The sequence below is a fragment of the Manihot esculenta genome, chromosome 3 (genome assembly GCF_001659605.2).
Source record: "Manihot esculenta cultivar AM560-2 chromosome 3, M.esculenta_v8, whole genome shotgun sequence".
In the NCBI taxonomy this organism is placed as follows: Eukaryota; Viridiplantae; Streptophyta; class Magnoliopsida; order Malpighiales; family Euphorbiaceae; genus Manihot; species Manihot esculenta.
The window spans coordinates 2566409-2582688 of NC_035163.2; the positions used below are offsets into that span (position 1 = coordinate 2566409).

At 37.3% G+C, this 16280-nt stretch overlaps 2 protein-coding genes across 2 annotated transcripts; one reads left to right on the forward strand and one right to left on the reverse strand.

The window, feature by feature from the left end:
- Positions 1–1732: 1732 nt before the first annotated feature.
- Positions 1733–3783, reverse strand: LOC122723251 (protein arginine N-methyltransferase 1.1-like). Its single transcript, XM_043955004.1, has 7 exons — positions 3680–3783; positions 3499–3600; positions 2848–3003; positions 2644–2707; positions 2396–2536; positions 2194–2281; positions 1733–1967 (listed from the first exon to the last, which is right to left on the reverse strand). The coding sequence occupies exons 1-5, from the start codon at positions 3680–3682 to the stop codon at positions 2439–2441; spliced, it is 423 nt and encodes a 140-aa protein (XP_043810939.1). The 5' UTR covers positions 3683–3783; the 3' UTR covers positions 1733–1967; positions 2194–2281; positions 2396–2438.
- Positions 3784–5771: 1988 nt separating this feature from the next.
- LOC122723250 (protein arginine N-methyltransferase 1.1-like) lies at positions 5772–16028 on the forward strand. Its single transcript, XM_043955003.1, has 10 exons — positions 5772–5872; positions 5952–6053; positions 6549–6704; positions 6845–6908; positions 7016–7158; positions 7281–7368; positions 7596–7711; positions 7863–8013; positions 8338–8660; positions 15837–16028. Exons 1-9 carry the CDS (start codon positions 5870–5872, stop codon positions 8541–8543), a joined length of 1029 nt encoding a protein of 342 aa, XP_043810938.1. The 5' UTR covers positions 5772–5869; the 3' UTR covers positions 8544–8660; positions 15837–16028.
- Positions 16029–16280: the final 252 nt, after the last annotated feature.

The following is a 16280-nucleotide window of genomic DNA, read 5'->3' on the forward strand; positions in this document are numbered from 1 at the left end:
AAAGAAAAAAGAAACCCTTCGGGATCTCTTGTTATGCCACTTCAAGCACCTGTTGCTGGCTGTGACTTTTTCGGTTAAAAATCTGATGAACTCCATAAAAAAATGTGCTTGAAGGCACTAGCTTTTTCATTACCTTTGAGCAAGTTCCAAATCCTCAGATTCAAGCACATTCTCTCATATCCTTTGAGATTCATCTCCAACGCCTGAAGTGTTTCCTGTGAGAGTTCCTGTAAATATACCAGTAATTTCATTCTCTCTTTCAATTGCCATGATCTGATACAATATCTTTGATTGTAGTTCAACCAAAAGAGAGAAGATAGTAATAGTCTCTCACCATGTTGAAGCAAATCTCGAGTAAAACTCCATAGAAAATCGTCTAAGCGTGAGTTGGCCGAGTTAATTAGGCCCGACTCGATCTCAAAGTGGCTCAAGGACGGGATCGGAGGCAAATCAAATGTCCAACTGCGGTGCCGGTGAGAGCGTAGTGGATGAAGTATTGAGCCTCTGGTGCGATTCAAGGAGTTGCGCATAGTAGAAAGAATGAGCTCTTTGAGAGCATAGTAAAGCCTCAGTTGTGATGCCTTCAATTGAAATATTGTTGACATAGGTTATTGAAGAATTTTTCAAGAGTAAATATTTTGAAACATATATTTTTTTATTATAAAAAATTTGAAAAACATCTTATTATTTTTATGGTAAACGTATTTACGTTTTAATTTAAATATTCTAATTTTAATTTAATTATTTCAATTTTTATTTTTTAATATAATTTTAGTTGATTTATATATTTTTAAATTTGATAATTTAACAATTTAATAATCTAGTATATGACGTATATTATTATTATTATTTTTTAAAAAATTAATTTATTGATTAAAAAAACTCAACATTTATATTTTTTTATATTTTAATCCAAATATTTAAATTTTAAACAAATTGATTTAACAATTATATTTGAATATAATTTGATTAATTTTTAAAATTAAAATTAAAAATAAATAATCTAATCGTTAAATATGATATTCACATTTTCTATAAATTTTATTTTTATAATAATAGTTATAAATATTTTATAATAAATATATTATTTAATTTAAAATAGCAGTATATAATAAATAATTAAAAATAATATATTATTATAAAATTTTCATAAATATAAATTAATATTATTTTCATCTAAATTCTTATATTTTAATTCTTAAAAATCGAATAAAATTATATTTAAATGTAAATATTATATTAATTAATATAAAATTTAAATGTTTAATTTAAAATATAAAATGATATAAATATTAAAATTTTTAATTATTTAATAATTAATTCATATAGAAAAGTAATAATAATATATATGATATGACATCCCAATTAAATTATTAAAGTGCTATGTAAATTATTAAAATTTAAAAATTTATTGGTGAATTAAAATTATATAAAAATATAAAAGTTGAATCAATTAAATTAAAATTAAAAAATTAAAATTAAAATGTAAATATACTTGGATGTTGATCGTTTTAATTAATTAATCTATTTTTATTGGTTCAATTAATTAAAAGTATTAAATTAAGCTAAAATAAAAAATAAACCGTAAAAGAAGGAAAATGAAGACGGCATGGATTGCTTACGTAAGCATTGAAGTCGTTATTCAGTAAATAGTAACTGAAGTCGTTATACGGTAAATGGTAATTGGTAACTGTAAAACAGTAAAAATGGTGTTGCTTTGGGCTATAAAGCTGAGCTTAGATCCCGCCTTTTTCATATTCTCTCTGGACACGAGCGACTGCAACTCTCTGGTGCCAACTTGCTTACTGTACGTCTCGTCTCTTCAAGAAACCACAACATCTCCGTCAGTCTTTTCTTGCCGGTCGTCTTCAATTATTGGAGTTTCTGATCAACAGTATCAACAAGAGGTTCCATGATGGCTTGCTTCTTGATGCAACTCATGTTAAAGCCATACACATTATTCCAAACTGGAGTAGTGTGAGAGCAAAAGGGACCAAACAACCATTACAAACAAGATCTAATAATTTTTCAGCTTACAGAAACACATGCATAGAAGAGAAAGTCTAAGAAAAACTAAAAGCCCCATTCATGGAATTGATATGAGAGAAGAGTCCCAAAACTATCCAAATTTTGGAGCCTAAAGTAAACGACTAAAAAATATACTTGTATGCATTAGAAATTCAAGAGACTCACATTCAGTCTTATCTTCTTTGTAGTCTGCATCCTCAATGGCTGTCAAATAAAGGGAAGCTTTGTCTGGTAGAAGAATTCCATCACTGACCTGAAAAGCACAAGAAAAGTTGACACCATTGATTTCTTATATCAAAGAACTACAATTGATATAACAATGTTCTGCACATTCAGAGAATAAAGTGAAAAATGAAATACAACTTACAAGCCATTTATCTCGTACATAGAGGACCGTGTTTAACATATTTTCATACAATAGAAAATATCCCATCCACTCTGAAATTATAATATACTTTAGCAACTGGTAGTTCAATTTCTTCAATCTCTCCCTTCAAAACCGTTACAACTGTAACAATATTTTATTTAAGAAAAAAAGGGCAGAGTCACTGACTACTTTGAAGGAATATAGAAAGACAGTAGAATTAGCAAAACATCATAACACAAACATATTACCTTCTGAAAAACCATTTGATTCAACTATTTTTTTTGTCATGTCAGTCATGTCTGAGCACTCAACCTGAAAATGGAAAAGCAGGCAACCACATTTAATATAAAAAAACACATGACAAAAACACAAAATATGACATGCCTAATCGTAGCATCTTGATTGAAACAATTCCTTGCTGAATAGAAGAAAGGAAAGAAGTGAACACATACCGCATAAACATGTGCAGCCCCAGCTTTTGCACAAAATAGGGACAGAATTCCAGTTCCAGCGCCAACATCAAGTACTATTTTATTCTTAAATAGAAACTTATTCTGATAAATAACATTTTGATAAGTTTTAGTTGTCACTACATCCTTCAGCATTTCCTGCAATGTAAATGTGGTCAAGGGAATATCAGTTGGTAACTAATTTTATGTAACAAGGGGGAAATGCATCGCATTAAATAAATCAATTCCATAATTACTCAAGAATTCCAGATTTCACAATTTAAAAAGTCATCTAGATGCAGCATGGTAGAAAATATTGAAATAATACAGATGCATGAATTTGAAACAACTCAAACAACAGATTATTCCCTTCTTCAGATATTTGCTGTATAAAGAACACTAAAAGCATCAACCATCATGATACTTGGCAGTGGCCCATGAATAAATAAAACAAGCAGATGCAAATCACAAGAAAGCAGACATATATAAAGATTCAAGAAAAAGGAAACCGTTAAAGAGAAAGAGATTACAAGTTGACATACTTCAATTCTTGAAGAACAAAAATTGTGTATCCTAAATCATCTTTTACGTATCAAATATGTTTCTTTATTTCCTATTGTGTTTGAACATTATGAGAAAGATGATTTCTGGTACCTTAATTCCATCTACATTAATTTCGTCGCCGTTCCTTCCCTGCCCTTGCTGATTCCTTCTCGCATTATTCCTACGATTGCCTGGATTTCTTCTTCTCTTTGGCTTCAAAATTATGTAACTATTGTCGTTAGGACTACATGTATATTGCAGTAAAAGAGAAGAGAAGAGACGAGGTGTTTACCATTTCCAATAATTGAAGACGACCGGCAAGAAAAGACTGACGGAGATGTTGTGGTTTCTTGAAGAGACGAGACGTACAGTAAGCAAGTTGGCACCAGAGAGTTGCAGTCGCTCGTGTCCAGAGAGAATATGAAAAAGGCGGGATCTAAGCTCAGTTTTATAGCCCAAAGCAACACCATTTTTACTGTTTTACAGTTACCAATTACCATTTACCGTATAACGACTTCAGTTACTATTTACTGAATAACGACTTCAATGCTTACGTAAGCAATCCATGCGGTCTTCATTTTCCTTCTTTTACTGTTTATTTTTTATTTTAGCTTAATTTAATACTTTTAATTAATTGAACCAATAAAAATAGATTAATTAATTAAAACGATCAATATCCAAGTATATTTACATTTTAATTTTAATTTTTTAATTTTAATTTAATTGATTCAACTTTTATATTTTTATATAATTTTAATTCACCAATAAATTTTTAAATTTTAATAATTTACATAGCACTTTAATAATTTAATTGGGATGTCATATCATATATATTATTATTACTTTTCTATATGAATTAATTATTAAATAATTAAAAATTTTAATATTTATATCATTTTATATTTTAAATTAAACATTTAAATTTTATATTAATTAATATAATATTTACATTTAAATATAATTTTATTCGATTTTCAAGAATTAAAATATAAGAATTTAGATGAAAATAATATTAATTTATATTTATGAAAATTTTATAATAATATATTATTTTTAATTATTTATTATATATTGCTATTTTAAATTAAATAATATATTTATTATAAAATATTTATAACTATTATTATAAAAATAAAATTTATAGAAAATGCGAATATCATATTTAACGATTAGATTATTTATTTTTAATTTTAATTTTAAAAATTAATCAAATTATATTCAAATATAATTGTTAAATCAATTTGTTTAAAATTTAAATATTTGGATTAAAATATAAAAAAATATAAATGTTGAGTTTTTTTAATCAATAAATTAATTTTTAAAAAAATAATAATAATAATATACGTCATATACTAGATTATTAAATTGTTAAATTATCAAATTTAAAAATATATAAATCAACTAAAATTATATTAAAAAATAAAAATTGAAATAATTAAATTAAAATTAGAATATTTAAATTAAAACGTAAATACGTTTACCATAAAAATAATAAGATGTTTTTCAAATTTTTTATAATAAAAAAATATATGTTTCAAAATATTTACTCTTGAAAAATTCTTCAATAACCTATGTCAACAATATTTCAATTGAAGGCATCACAACTGAGGCTTTACTATGCTCTCAAAGAGCTCATTCTTTCTACTATGCGCAACTCCTTGAATCGCACCAGAGGCTCAATACTTCATCCACTACGCTCTCACCGGCACCGCAGTTGGACATTTGATTTGCCTCCGATCCCGTCCTTGAGCCACTTTGAGATCGAGTCGGGCCTAATTAACTCGGCCAACTCACGCTTAGACGATTTTCTATAGAGTTTTACTCGAGATTTGCTTCAACATGGTGAGAGACTATTACTATCTTCTCTCCTTTGGTTGAACTACAATCAAAGATATTGTATCAGATCATGGCAATTGAAAGGGAGAATGAAATTACTGGTATATTTACAGGAACTCTCACAGGAAACACTTCCGGCGTTGGAGATGAATCTCAAAGGACATGAGAGAATGTGCTTGAATCTGAGGATTTGGAACTTGCTCAAAGGTAATGAAAAAGCTAGTGCCTTCAAGCACATTTTTTTATGGAGTTCATCAGATTTTTAACCGAAAAAGTCACAGCCAGCAATAGGTGCTTGAAGTGGCATAACAAGAGATCCCGAAGGGTTTCTTTTTTCTTTTTTTTTTTTCCTTCAATTATTTGAAAAATATTTACAAAAATTTAATGGTTATATGTTAAGTAAAATTTACTTTCTTTTCTCTCAATTAATAAAAAATAATGTTACAGAGATTTAAATTCATAAAAAAAAGCCAACTTCATAACCATTATATTAAATATTTATATTTTTTCATAATTTTTTTATAAACATTTACTTTAATAATCTGCAACTCTCTGGTGCCAACTTGCTTACTGTACGTCTCGTCTCTTCAAGAAACCACAACATCTCCGTCAGTCTTTTCTTGCCGGTCGTCTTCAATTATTGGAAATGGTAAACACCTCGTCTCTTCTCTTCTCTTTTACTGCAATATACATGTAGTCCTAACGACAATAGTTACATAATTTTGAAGCCAAAGAGAAGAAGAAATCCAGGCAATCGTAGGAATAATGCGAGAAGGAATCAGCAAGGGCAGGGAAGGAACGGCGACGAAATTAATGTAGATGGAATTAAGGTACCAGAAATCATCTTTCTCATAATGTTCAAACACAATAGGAAATAAAGAAACATATTTGATACGTAAAAGATGATTTAGGATACACAATTTTTGTTCTTCAAGAATTGAAGTATGTCAACTTGTAATCTCTTTCTCTTTAACGGTTTCCTTTTTCTTGAATCTTTATATATGTCTGCTTTCTTGTGATTTGCATCTGCTTGTTTTATTTATTCATGGGCCACTGCCAAGTATCATGATGGTTGATGCTTTTAGTGTTCTTTATACAGCAAATATCTGAAGAAGGGAATAATCTGTTGTTTGAGTTGTTTCAAATTCATGCATCTGTATTATTTCAATATTTTCTACCATGCTGCATCTAGATGACTTTTTAAATTGTGAAATCTGGAATTCTTGAGTAATTATGGAATTGATTTATTTTATGCGATGCATTTCCCCCTTGTTACATAAAATTAGTTACCAACTGATATTCCCTTGACCACATTTACATTCCAGGAAATGCTGAAGGATGTAGTGACAACTAAAACTTATCAAAATGTTATATATCAGAATAAGTTTCTGTTTAAGAATAAAATAGTACTTGATGTTGGCGCTGGAACTGGAATTATATCCCTATTTTGTGCAAAAGCTGGGGCTGCACATGTTTATGCGGTATGTGTTCACTTCTTTCCTTTCTTCTATTCAGCAAGGAATTGTTTCAATCAAGATGCTACGATTAGGCATGTCATATTTTGTGTTTTTGTCATGTGTTTTTTTATATTAAATGTGGTTGCCTGCTTTTTCATTTTTAGGTTGAGTGCTCAGACATGGCTGACATGGCAAAAGAAATAGTTGAATCAAATGGTTTTTCAGAAGGTAATATGTTTGTGTTATGATGTTTTGCTAATTCTACTGTCTTTCTATATTCCTTCAAAGTAGTCAGTGACTCTGCCCTTTTTTTCTTAAATAAAATATTGTTACAGTTGTAACGGTTTTGAAGGGAGAGATTGAAGAAATTGAGCTACCAGTTGCTAAAGTAGATATTATAATTTCAGAGTGGATGGGATATTTTCTATTGTATGAAAATATGTTAAACACGGTCCTCTATGCACGAGATAAATGGCTTGTAAGTTGTATTTCATTTTTCACTTTATTCTCTGACTGTGCAGAACATTGTTATATCAATTGTAGTTCTTTGATATAAGAAATCAATGGTGTCAACTTTTCTTGTGCTTTGCTGGTTTTCAGGTCAGTGAGGGAATTCTTCTACCAGACAAAGCTTCCCTTTATTTGACAGCCATTGAGGATGCAGACTACAAAGAAGATAAGACTGAATGTGAGTCTCTTGAATTTCTAATGCATACAAGTATATTTTTTAGTCGTTTTCTTTAGGCTCCAAAATTTGGATAGTTTTGGGGACTCTTCTCTCATATCAATTCCATGAATGGGGCTTTTAGTTTTTCTTAGACTTTCTCTTCTATGCATGTGTTTCTGTAAGCTGAAAAATTATTGGATCTTGTTTGTAATGGTTGTTTGGTCCCTTTTGCTCTCACACTACTCCAGTTTGGAATAATGTGTATGGCTTTAACATGAGTTGCATCAAGAAGCAAGCCATCATGGAACCTCTTGTTGATACTGTTGATCAGAAACAAATTGTCACAGACTGCCAGCTCCTCAAGGTGGGATATGCATAAACTTGTGTGTGTGCCAAAAACACGTATGTGCATGTAGACAAGGATGTATGCTTGTTTAAAAATTTTTTGGTCTATACTTTTGTTGGGTGTTCTTCCCTGTTTTGGTGATCGTTTGGTTTACTTCACCTCATTTCAGATTATGGATATCTGTCAAATGGTTTCTGGGGACGCTTCCTTCACAGTTCCTTTTAAGCTTGTGGCTGAGCGGGATGATTACATCCATGCCTTGGTGGCCTACTTTGATGTGTCATTTACCAAATGTCCCAAGTTAATGGGCTTCTCTATAGGTTAATCTTTTTTTTATTTATGCTTTTATGTGCTGTTTGTCTAGTCATTTGGATTAGATGCTTGTCTTTGTAAAATTCAATGAGTTTGAAGGTCACCTCAAAAATACTACACATTTCATTACTTTGAGCATCGTCATCACGAGACTAATACAAGTCTAAAGTTAAAAGTTAGAATGACAACTTGACAGTACGTGGGGGATTGTACGCGGCCAGTTGGTTGTGTGTTGTGCCTGAACAATGCTCTGTCCATTGTCTACATTTCATTCTTAGAATAGCATATTGGGGAAGACTTTATGCTTCTCTGACGAACTCAAATCAATGCAGGGCCAAGATCACGGGCTACACACTGGAAGCAAACAATTCTGTACCTAGAAGATGTGTTAACTATATGTGAAGGGGAAGTCTTATCTGGGAACATGACTGTCGCACCGAACCAAAAAGATCCTCGCGACATTGATATAATGATCAAATATGCATTCAATGGGCAGCGGTGTGTGGTCTCAAGAACTCAATATTATAAGATGTGGTGAAGTAATCTACATGTTATTCAAAATTCAAAGCAGTAGTGGCAAAGGTGATGCTTAACCACAACTTCTATCTAGTAAGTTGCTTTCTATTTGGGAGCTGAGTGTATTTCTTATTTCTATCTGTGTAACAGCCCGGAAACCGGTACACCTCTAGTAACGGCCCGACCTGCTCGGCGCTAGGATTCGGATCGGCTTAAGGCCGCCGGAACCCGTAGCAAGCCTGCTAAACATCCTGAACTTTAGGTATAATCCCATGCATGATCAAACTTTTTCATAAAACTTAAGCCTTGGTCTCATAAAAACCTTTAAACTTGTTTTCCTTTCCTTAGCTTGACCTATGCATGAAAACATAGAACCTCTTACCAAAAGGGGCATCAAGCTTGCTTTAAAACATATCCGCTTTGGGTCAAGGGATTGGAACCCTTTCTTCCCTCACGGCCATTCAAAACTCATAACATTAAAACATTTTCTCAAGATCATGCAAAACAAAAAGGGATTAACCCACACTCTAGGCAAAGCACAATTCTATACTTTTCTTACTTGGCTCTATTTCTTAATAAGCTCTTTCATCATAAACCATACCCTATCCATTCATACAAAAGTCCTTATATCATCATCAAGCATGTCCACAACTAAGCTATACAAGCAAATAACATACATAGCATTACATAACATAACATCTCTTTAGCAACTTCCTTACATAACTATCACTATCTCCAAAAACATATACATACAAGCATCTCTTAACATAAACAAATACAGCTAAACTATTACAACCAAACATGGCAACCCATGCTTGAACCTCTTCTATCCCATAGTTCTTTCTGACTTACTCTGGCTTACTTACTCTGGCCCTGCAAAACTGGGGTTAAGGGAAAGGGGTGAGCTACAAGAGCCCAGTGAGTAGAAACAGAGGAAAACAGTTCATTAATTACATGCTCTCATGAAATGCGTCATATCACAAAGAAATCACATAACTGTCTCTGGTCCGTCTCGGGGCTCATGCAGATAACTATTCCCCACGGAGTGTTTTTAGAGAGTACTCTTGAATTGCTAGCATCTTTACTCTCAAGGATCGGACATGACCCCAAAAATCCCTCTGTCGGTGCCCGGCTCCCCAAAGAAGCTCACAAAGGCCTGTAACATACATGACATGGTGTCTGGTCCACAGAGAGCTCACATGGACTTTCCTACAGGTACTCGTCCGGCTCTCAAAGGACATAGACAAGACTCAATGACAGATATGGGCTATTGGAGTCGCCTTGGTCCAAACCTACCTCAGCATCAACATGAAATAATGCAATGCAACATATTCGTGAACTAGTGCAATCAACCTACTATACATAATCATGATGCATGCTCATGCTTTAGGCATTAGAATTTCTTAAAATAAAACATTAAGTTTAGTTCTACTCACCTGAAGCCACTGCTCAACAAACTCTGGGTCAACTAGCACTGAAGCTAGACACCTCTCCTCAGGTCCAATCCTACACAGATGGACTCACATGAGGTACTAAACACATTCTAACAACTCATAAGAAACTCCCCAAAAACCCTTCTAAACATCACTTAAACATGCATAGGAAACACCCAAGAAACGGCTGGACAGGGCACTTTCGGCGGCACCTTCGGCGGCCGAAAGTCTCCTCCAGAGACGAAACTCGGGTAGGTTCGGCGGCACCTTCGGCGGCCGAACCCTCACTCCAGAGACGAAAGTCAGGCACTTTCGGCGGCCGAACATTGCCTTCGGCGGCCGAAAGTCTGCTTTCAAGCCACAACTCCACTTTCGGGGGCAAGGTTAGGCGGCCAAACCATGCATCCAACGGCACGTTCGGCGGCCGAAACCACCTTCGGCGGCCGAACCTGGGTTCATCCAGAACTCAGCCTTCGTGCACATCAGCCTCCATAACCTCACAAAACACCCCAAATCTCACATACTCTCTCCCAAGCATGCATACACACTCCCACAAGCATAGAGAGCAAAGAAACTAACTTAAACTCCTCAACACATCATCACATAACATACATTGGGTATAAAACCCACAAAAGCCTAAACATGCATATCTACCCAAACTTAACCATCAAACTCTATAAAACTTACTTAAAACTTCATTAAACATAAGGAAAAGCAAGGATCTACACTTACCTCTTGAAGATCGAGGGTTGTGTGACCCGAACCTTGGAGATGTTGGAGAATCCAAGCTCCAAAAGCTCCAAGCTCCCAAAACTCCTTTTAAGCTTTAAATCTTCAAACACAAGGGTAGAAATCATGAAAAACTTGAGAGATGGGTAGAGAAAACACGAAAACGACCAAAGGAAGGCAAAACTCACCTGAGCTCGAGAATGGGGAGAAAACTCGCCCATTTCCGATCTGAGGGCCTTATATAGGTGGCCTGGTCGAAGACCTTCGGCAGCCTAACGTGCCCCCTAAACTCATGCAAGTTCGGCGGCCGAACCTCACTTTCGGCGGCCGAACCTTGGCTCGCTCCCACAAGACTTTCGGAGGCCAAAGGCGCTCCCGAAGCCTTCACATGTTCGGCGGCCGAACTTCACTTTCGGCGGCCGAACCTGGCAAACGCCTCCTTGGTCTTTCCTCTTCAAAAACTCAACTCTTTTCTATTTAAAACCATAAAACACTTAAAAACATTTTAGAAAACCTTTCCTTTACCCTTGCTCTACCCCCCAAAGAGGATCCGACACCCGAGATTCCACCGGACGGTAGGAATTCCGATGTCTGAACGAGCGGGGTCTTACATTCTTCCCCCCTTACAGAACGTTCGTCCCCGAATGTTCAAACAAACACACAAACAAACAATCAAAACCTCAAACTTGCGCGTGAACGCCACAAGCTTCTGCTGCGCTACTCTGATCCTTCTCTTCTTTCTTCCTTCACCGATCTTACTCTTCTCTTCTGCCCTCTTTTCTACTCTTACTCTTCTCTGCTAGACTCTTACTCTCTGCAGGTACCATCCCGAAAGGAAAGAGAGAAATGGTTATGGGTACCAAGCACCACCTCTGAACCAAACTCTACCTCCCTGATTGATGGCCAACCTGACACTAGCCTGAAACCTCAGAACACTCGCTCTATCTATGGCACTAGGGCTGGTTCCTAGACCTGCCCGCTCAGCTCACAAACTCAACTAAAACTCTCTACTAACCATTCCTATACACTCTACGAGCCTGACAGCTGACATCAAACTTCTAGGCATCCTACTTGGTCCCCTCTGAAGTCTACCTCAGACCCATCCTGCATTTCGATCCCGACCACCTTGCGCTGCAGACGCAAGTATCACCAGCTCCACAAGTAGAAAACCAATCCATCCCCCGGCTGACATCCAGACACTCAAGTCTAGGACCTCATGCACGGGTGGAAGGCATCTACCCTCATCGGACACTGGCTTGAATCTCAGCCACAGATGGATCCTACCCGGTCTACTAACCCAAAGAGAACACTCTACACCCAGAAGCTATCAACACAACCTCTCAAAGGCTCCTAGAGCAACAACAGAAAAGGGAAACACACTAGAGCACAAACACACACATCAGAACACGAACAAGTGAGCGTACCTGGCACCACTGTGTCCGATGTGTCTGCTCCCCTTCCTGAAACACTGGCTTGAGCCACATCACCTGCAGCTCGCTGCTGGGACCACATTCTCCTGGGCGCAGTAGGACACTCACGTGCGAAATGCCCTTCCTGTCCGCACCTGAAGCATGCCGTTGTCCCAACTCGACAAGCTCCTCTGTGTGGTCTCCCACACCTCAAACATCCTGTAGCTCCTCGTCCAGAACTCGAACCATCCTCAGCATCTAGCCTAAACCTCTTCCACAGCCTACCCTTCCTAGTTCTGCCCCATTGCTTAGGGGCTCTGGCTCTTCCCCACTTCCTACCTCTCTTGGTAGCTGTACTCAGCATGGAGGGATCAACTTCTCCTGAACTTGAACTCTCAGAATCCTTAGATTCTCTCATGCAGTCCTCATCCATATTCACTTGCAATCCTACATCCCTCCTCTGCACCATGACTTCTCTGCTGACTTCAACAGACCTTTCAGGGTCTCCTGCTCTGTCATCTCCACCTGACCTTGCAAGGGGAAAAGGCTCACTTTCCCACTCAGATGGATCTGACTCCATAGAGCTCCTAGCACCTTGCATCTCAGCTTGTCTGAAACACAACAGGCACACAAGCACACATAAGCATCACATCATATCATGTGGTCCATGACAAACACATGAACTCACAACACATAGCATAGCATCATATCATATGGTCCATGTGATGAACACATGACCCCTCATGCAACATATATCATGGATGAACCTGTCACCTACAGCCCACAACATAGCAGAACATGCCATGACCAACTGTGCCAAGTGCCACTCTTGGTCGCTCAGCTCATCTCATACCAGTACATATCATGCCATCTCGTAGCTAAGGGACTAACAACATCCATAATACAACATAAATGCACATGCATCACACATGGCATTACACATCATCAAGCAAGACAGGACTCCTCATCCTATCCTAGTGGACATGATCTTACTCTTAATCTTTCTTAATGTGCTTGCCCCACTAACATCTAGCACAACCTCTTTCCGATGTCTGAGCATCTTCGCATCAAAACACCGTACTCTCGAGGAACCGATGCTCTGATACCATCTGTAACAGCCCGGAAACCGGTACACCTCTAGTAACGGCCCGACCTGCTCGGCGCTAGGATTCGGATCGGCTTAAGGCCGCCGGAACCCGTAGCAAGCCTGCTAAACATCCTGAACTTTAGGTATAATCCCATGCATGATCAAACTTTTTCATAAAACTTAAGCCTTGGTCTCATAAAAACCTTTAAACTTGTTTTCCTTTCCTTAGCTTGACCTATGCATGAAAACATAGAACCTCTTACCAAAAGGGGCATCAAGCTTGCTTTAAAACATATCCGCTTTGGGTCAAGGGATTGGAACCCTTTCTTCCCTCACGGCCATTCAAAACTCATAACATTAAAACATTTTCTCAAGATCATGCAAAACAAAAAGGGATTAACCCACACTCTAGGCAAAGCACAATTCTATACTTTTCTTACTTGGCTCTATTTCTTAATAAGCTCTTTCATCATAAACCATACCCTATCCATTCATACAAAAGTCCTTATATCATCATCAAGCATGTCCACAACTAAGCTATACAAGCAAATAACATACATAGCATTACATAACATAACATCTCTTTAGCAACTTCCTTACATAACTATCACTATCTCCAAAAACATATACATACAAGCATCTCTTAACATAAACAAATACAGCTAAACTATTACAACCAAACATGGCAACCCATGCTTGAACCTCTTCTATCCCATAGTTCTTTCTGACTTACTCTGGCTTACTTACTCTGGCCCTGCAAAACTGGGGTTAAGGGAAAGGGGTGAGCTACAAGAGCCCAGTGAGTAGAAACAGAGGAAAACAGTTCATTAATTACATGCTCTCATGAAATGCGTCATATCACAAAGAAATCACATAACTGTCTCTGGTCCGTCTCGGGGCTCATGCAGATAACTATTCCCCACGGAGTGTTTTTAGAGAGTACTCTTGAATTGCTAGCATCTTTACTCTCAAGGATCGGACATGACCCCAAAAATCCCTCTGTCGGTGCCCGGCTCCCCAAAGAAGCTCACAAAGGCCTGTAACATACATGACATGGTGTCTGGTCCACAGAGAGCTCACATGGACTTTCCTACAGGTACTCGTCCGGCTCTCAAAGGACATAGACAAGACTCAATGACAGATATGGGCTATTGGAGTCGCCTTGGTCCAAACCTACCTCAGCATCAACATGAAATAATGCAATGCAACATATTCGTGAACTAGTGCAATCAACCTACTATACATAATCATGATGCATGCTCATGCTTTAGGCATTAGAATTTCTTAAAATAAAACATTAAGTTTAGTTCTACTCACCTGAAGCCACTGCTCAACAAACTCTGGGTCAACTAGCACTGAAGCTAGACACCTCTCCTCAGGTCCAATCCTACACAGATGGACTCACATGAGGTACTAAACACATTCTAACAACTCATAAGAAACTCCCCAAAAACCCTTCTAAACATCACTTAAACATGCATAGGAAACACCCAAGAAACGGCTGGACAGGGCACTTTCGGCGGCACCTTCGGCGGCCGAAAGTCTCCTCCAGAGACGAAACTCGGGTAGGTTCGGCGGCACCTTCGGCGGCCGAACCCTCACTCCAGAGACGAAAGTCAGGCACTTTCGGCGGCCGAACATTGCCTTCGGCGGCCGAAAGTCTGCTTTCAAGCCACAACTCCACTTTCGGGGGCAAGGTTAGGCGGCCAAACCATGCATCCAACGGCACGTTCGGCGGCCGAAACCACCTTCGGCGGCCGAACCTGGGTTCATCCAGAACTCAGCCTTCGTGCACATCAGCCTCCATAACCTCACAAAACACCCCAAATCTCACATACTCTCTCCCAAGCATGCATACACACTCCCACAAGCATAGAGAGCAAAGAAACTAACTTAAACTCCTCAACACATCATCACATAACATACATTGGGTATAAAACCCACAAAAGCCTAAACATGCATATCTACCCAAACTTAACCATCAAACTCTATAAAACTTACTTAAAACTTCATTAAACATAAGGAAAAGCAAGGATCTACACTTACCTCTTGAAGATCGAGGGTTGTGTGACCCGAACCTTGGAGATGTTGGAGAATCCAAGCTCCAAAAGCTCCAAGCTCCCAAAACTCCTTTTAAGCTTTAAATCTTCAAACACAAGGGTAGAAATCATGAAAAACTTGAGAGATGGGTAGAGAAAACACGAAAACGACCAAAGGAAGGCAAAACTCACCTGAGCTCGAGAATGGGGAGAAAACTCGCCCATTTCCGATCTGAGGGCCTTATATAGGTGGCCTGGTCGAAGACCTTCGGCAGCCTAACGTGCCCCCTAAACTCATGCAAGTTCGGCGGCCGAACCTCACTTTCGGCGGCCGAACCTTGGCTCGCTCCCACAAGACTTTCGGAGGCCAAAGGCGCTCCCGAAGCCTTCACATGTTCGGCGGCCGAACTTCACTTTTGGCGGCCGAACCTGGCAAACGCCTCCTTGGTCTTTCCTCTTCAAAAACTCAACTCTTTTCTATTTAAAACCATAAAACACTTAAAAACATTTTAGAAAACCTTTCCTTTACCCTTGCTCTACCCCCCAAAGAGGATCCGACACCCGAGATTCCACCGGACGGTAGGAATTCCGATGTCTGAACGAGCGGGGTCTTACAATCTGTTCAAGAACTGAGAGAGTTGTGGGCTTGGCTTCTCTTACATGTATCTTGCCTGCAATTTTTGGCAATCCCTTTTACGTATTTGCAAAGGGGAATGAGAATCTAACGCTGAAATTTTGAGTTTTAATTTTTCAGGACCTTAATTGTATTGTTTTAAGTGGTTGGAAATTGAATTTTATTTCTTCACTGTACACCTTATGTCCCCTATGATTTGCAAGAAATTACTTTTCAGGCGATTCCGTTCACAGTGAGCGGGGTTTAGGTCGTCTCAAAATTAGTCTTCCAACTTTATTTCTGTAATCAATTAGAATCTTATTATTATTATTGTTGGTATTATTAATTTCTTTCCATCTGAGTTGAAATTTGAGAGCTTACCCCCTTGAGTTAAAAGATAGTATATATTGTAATTTGCTGTTAATTTTTTTAAAATTCAATATTCTAAT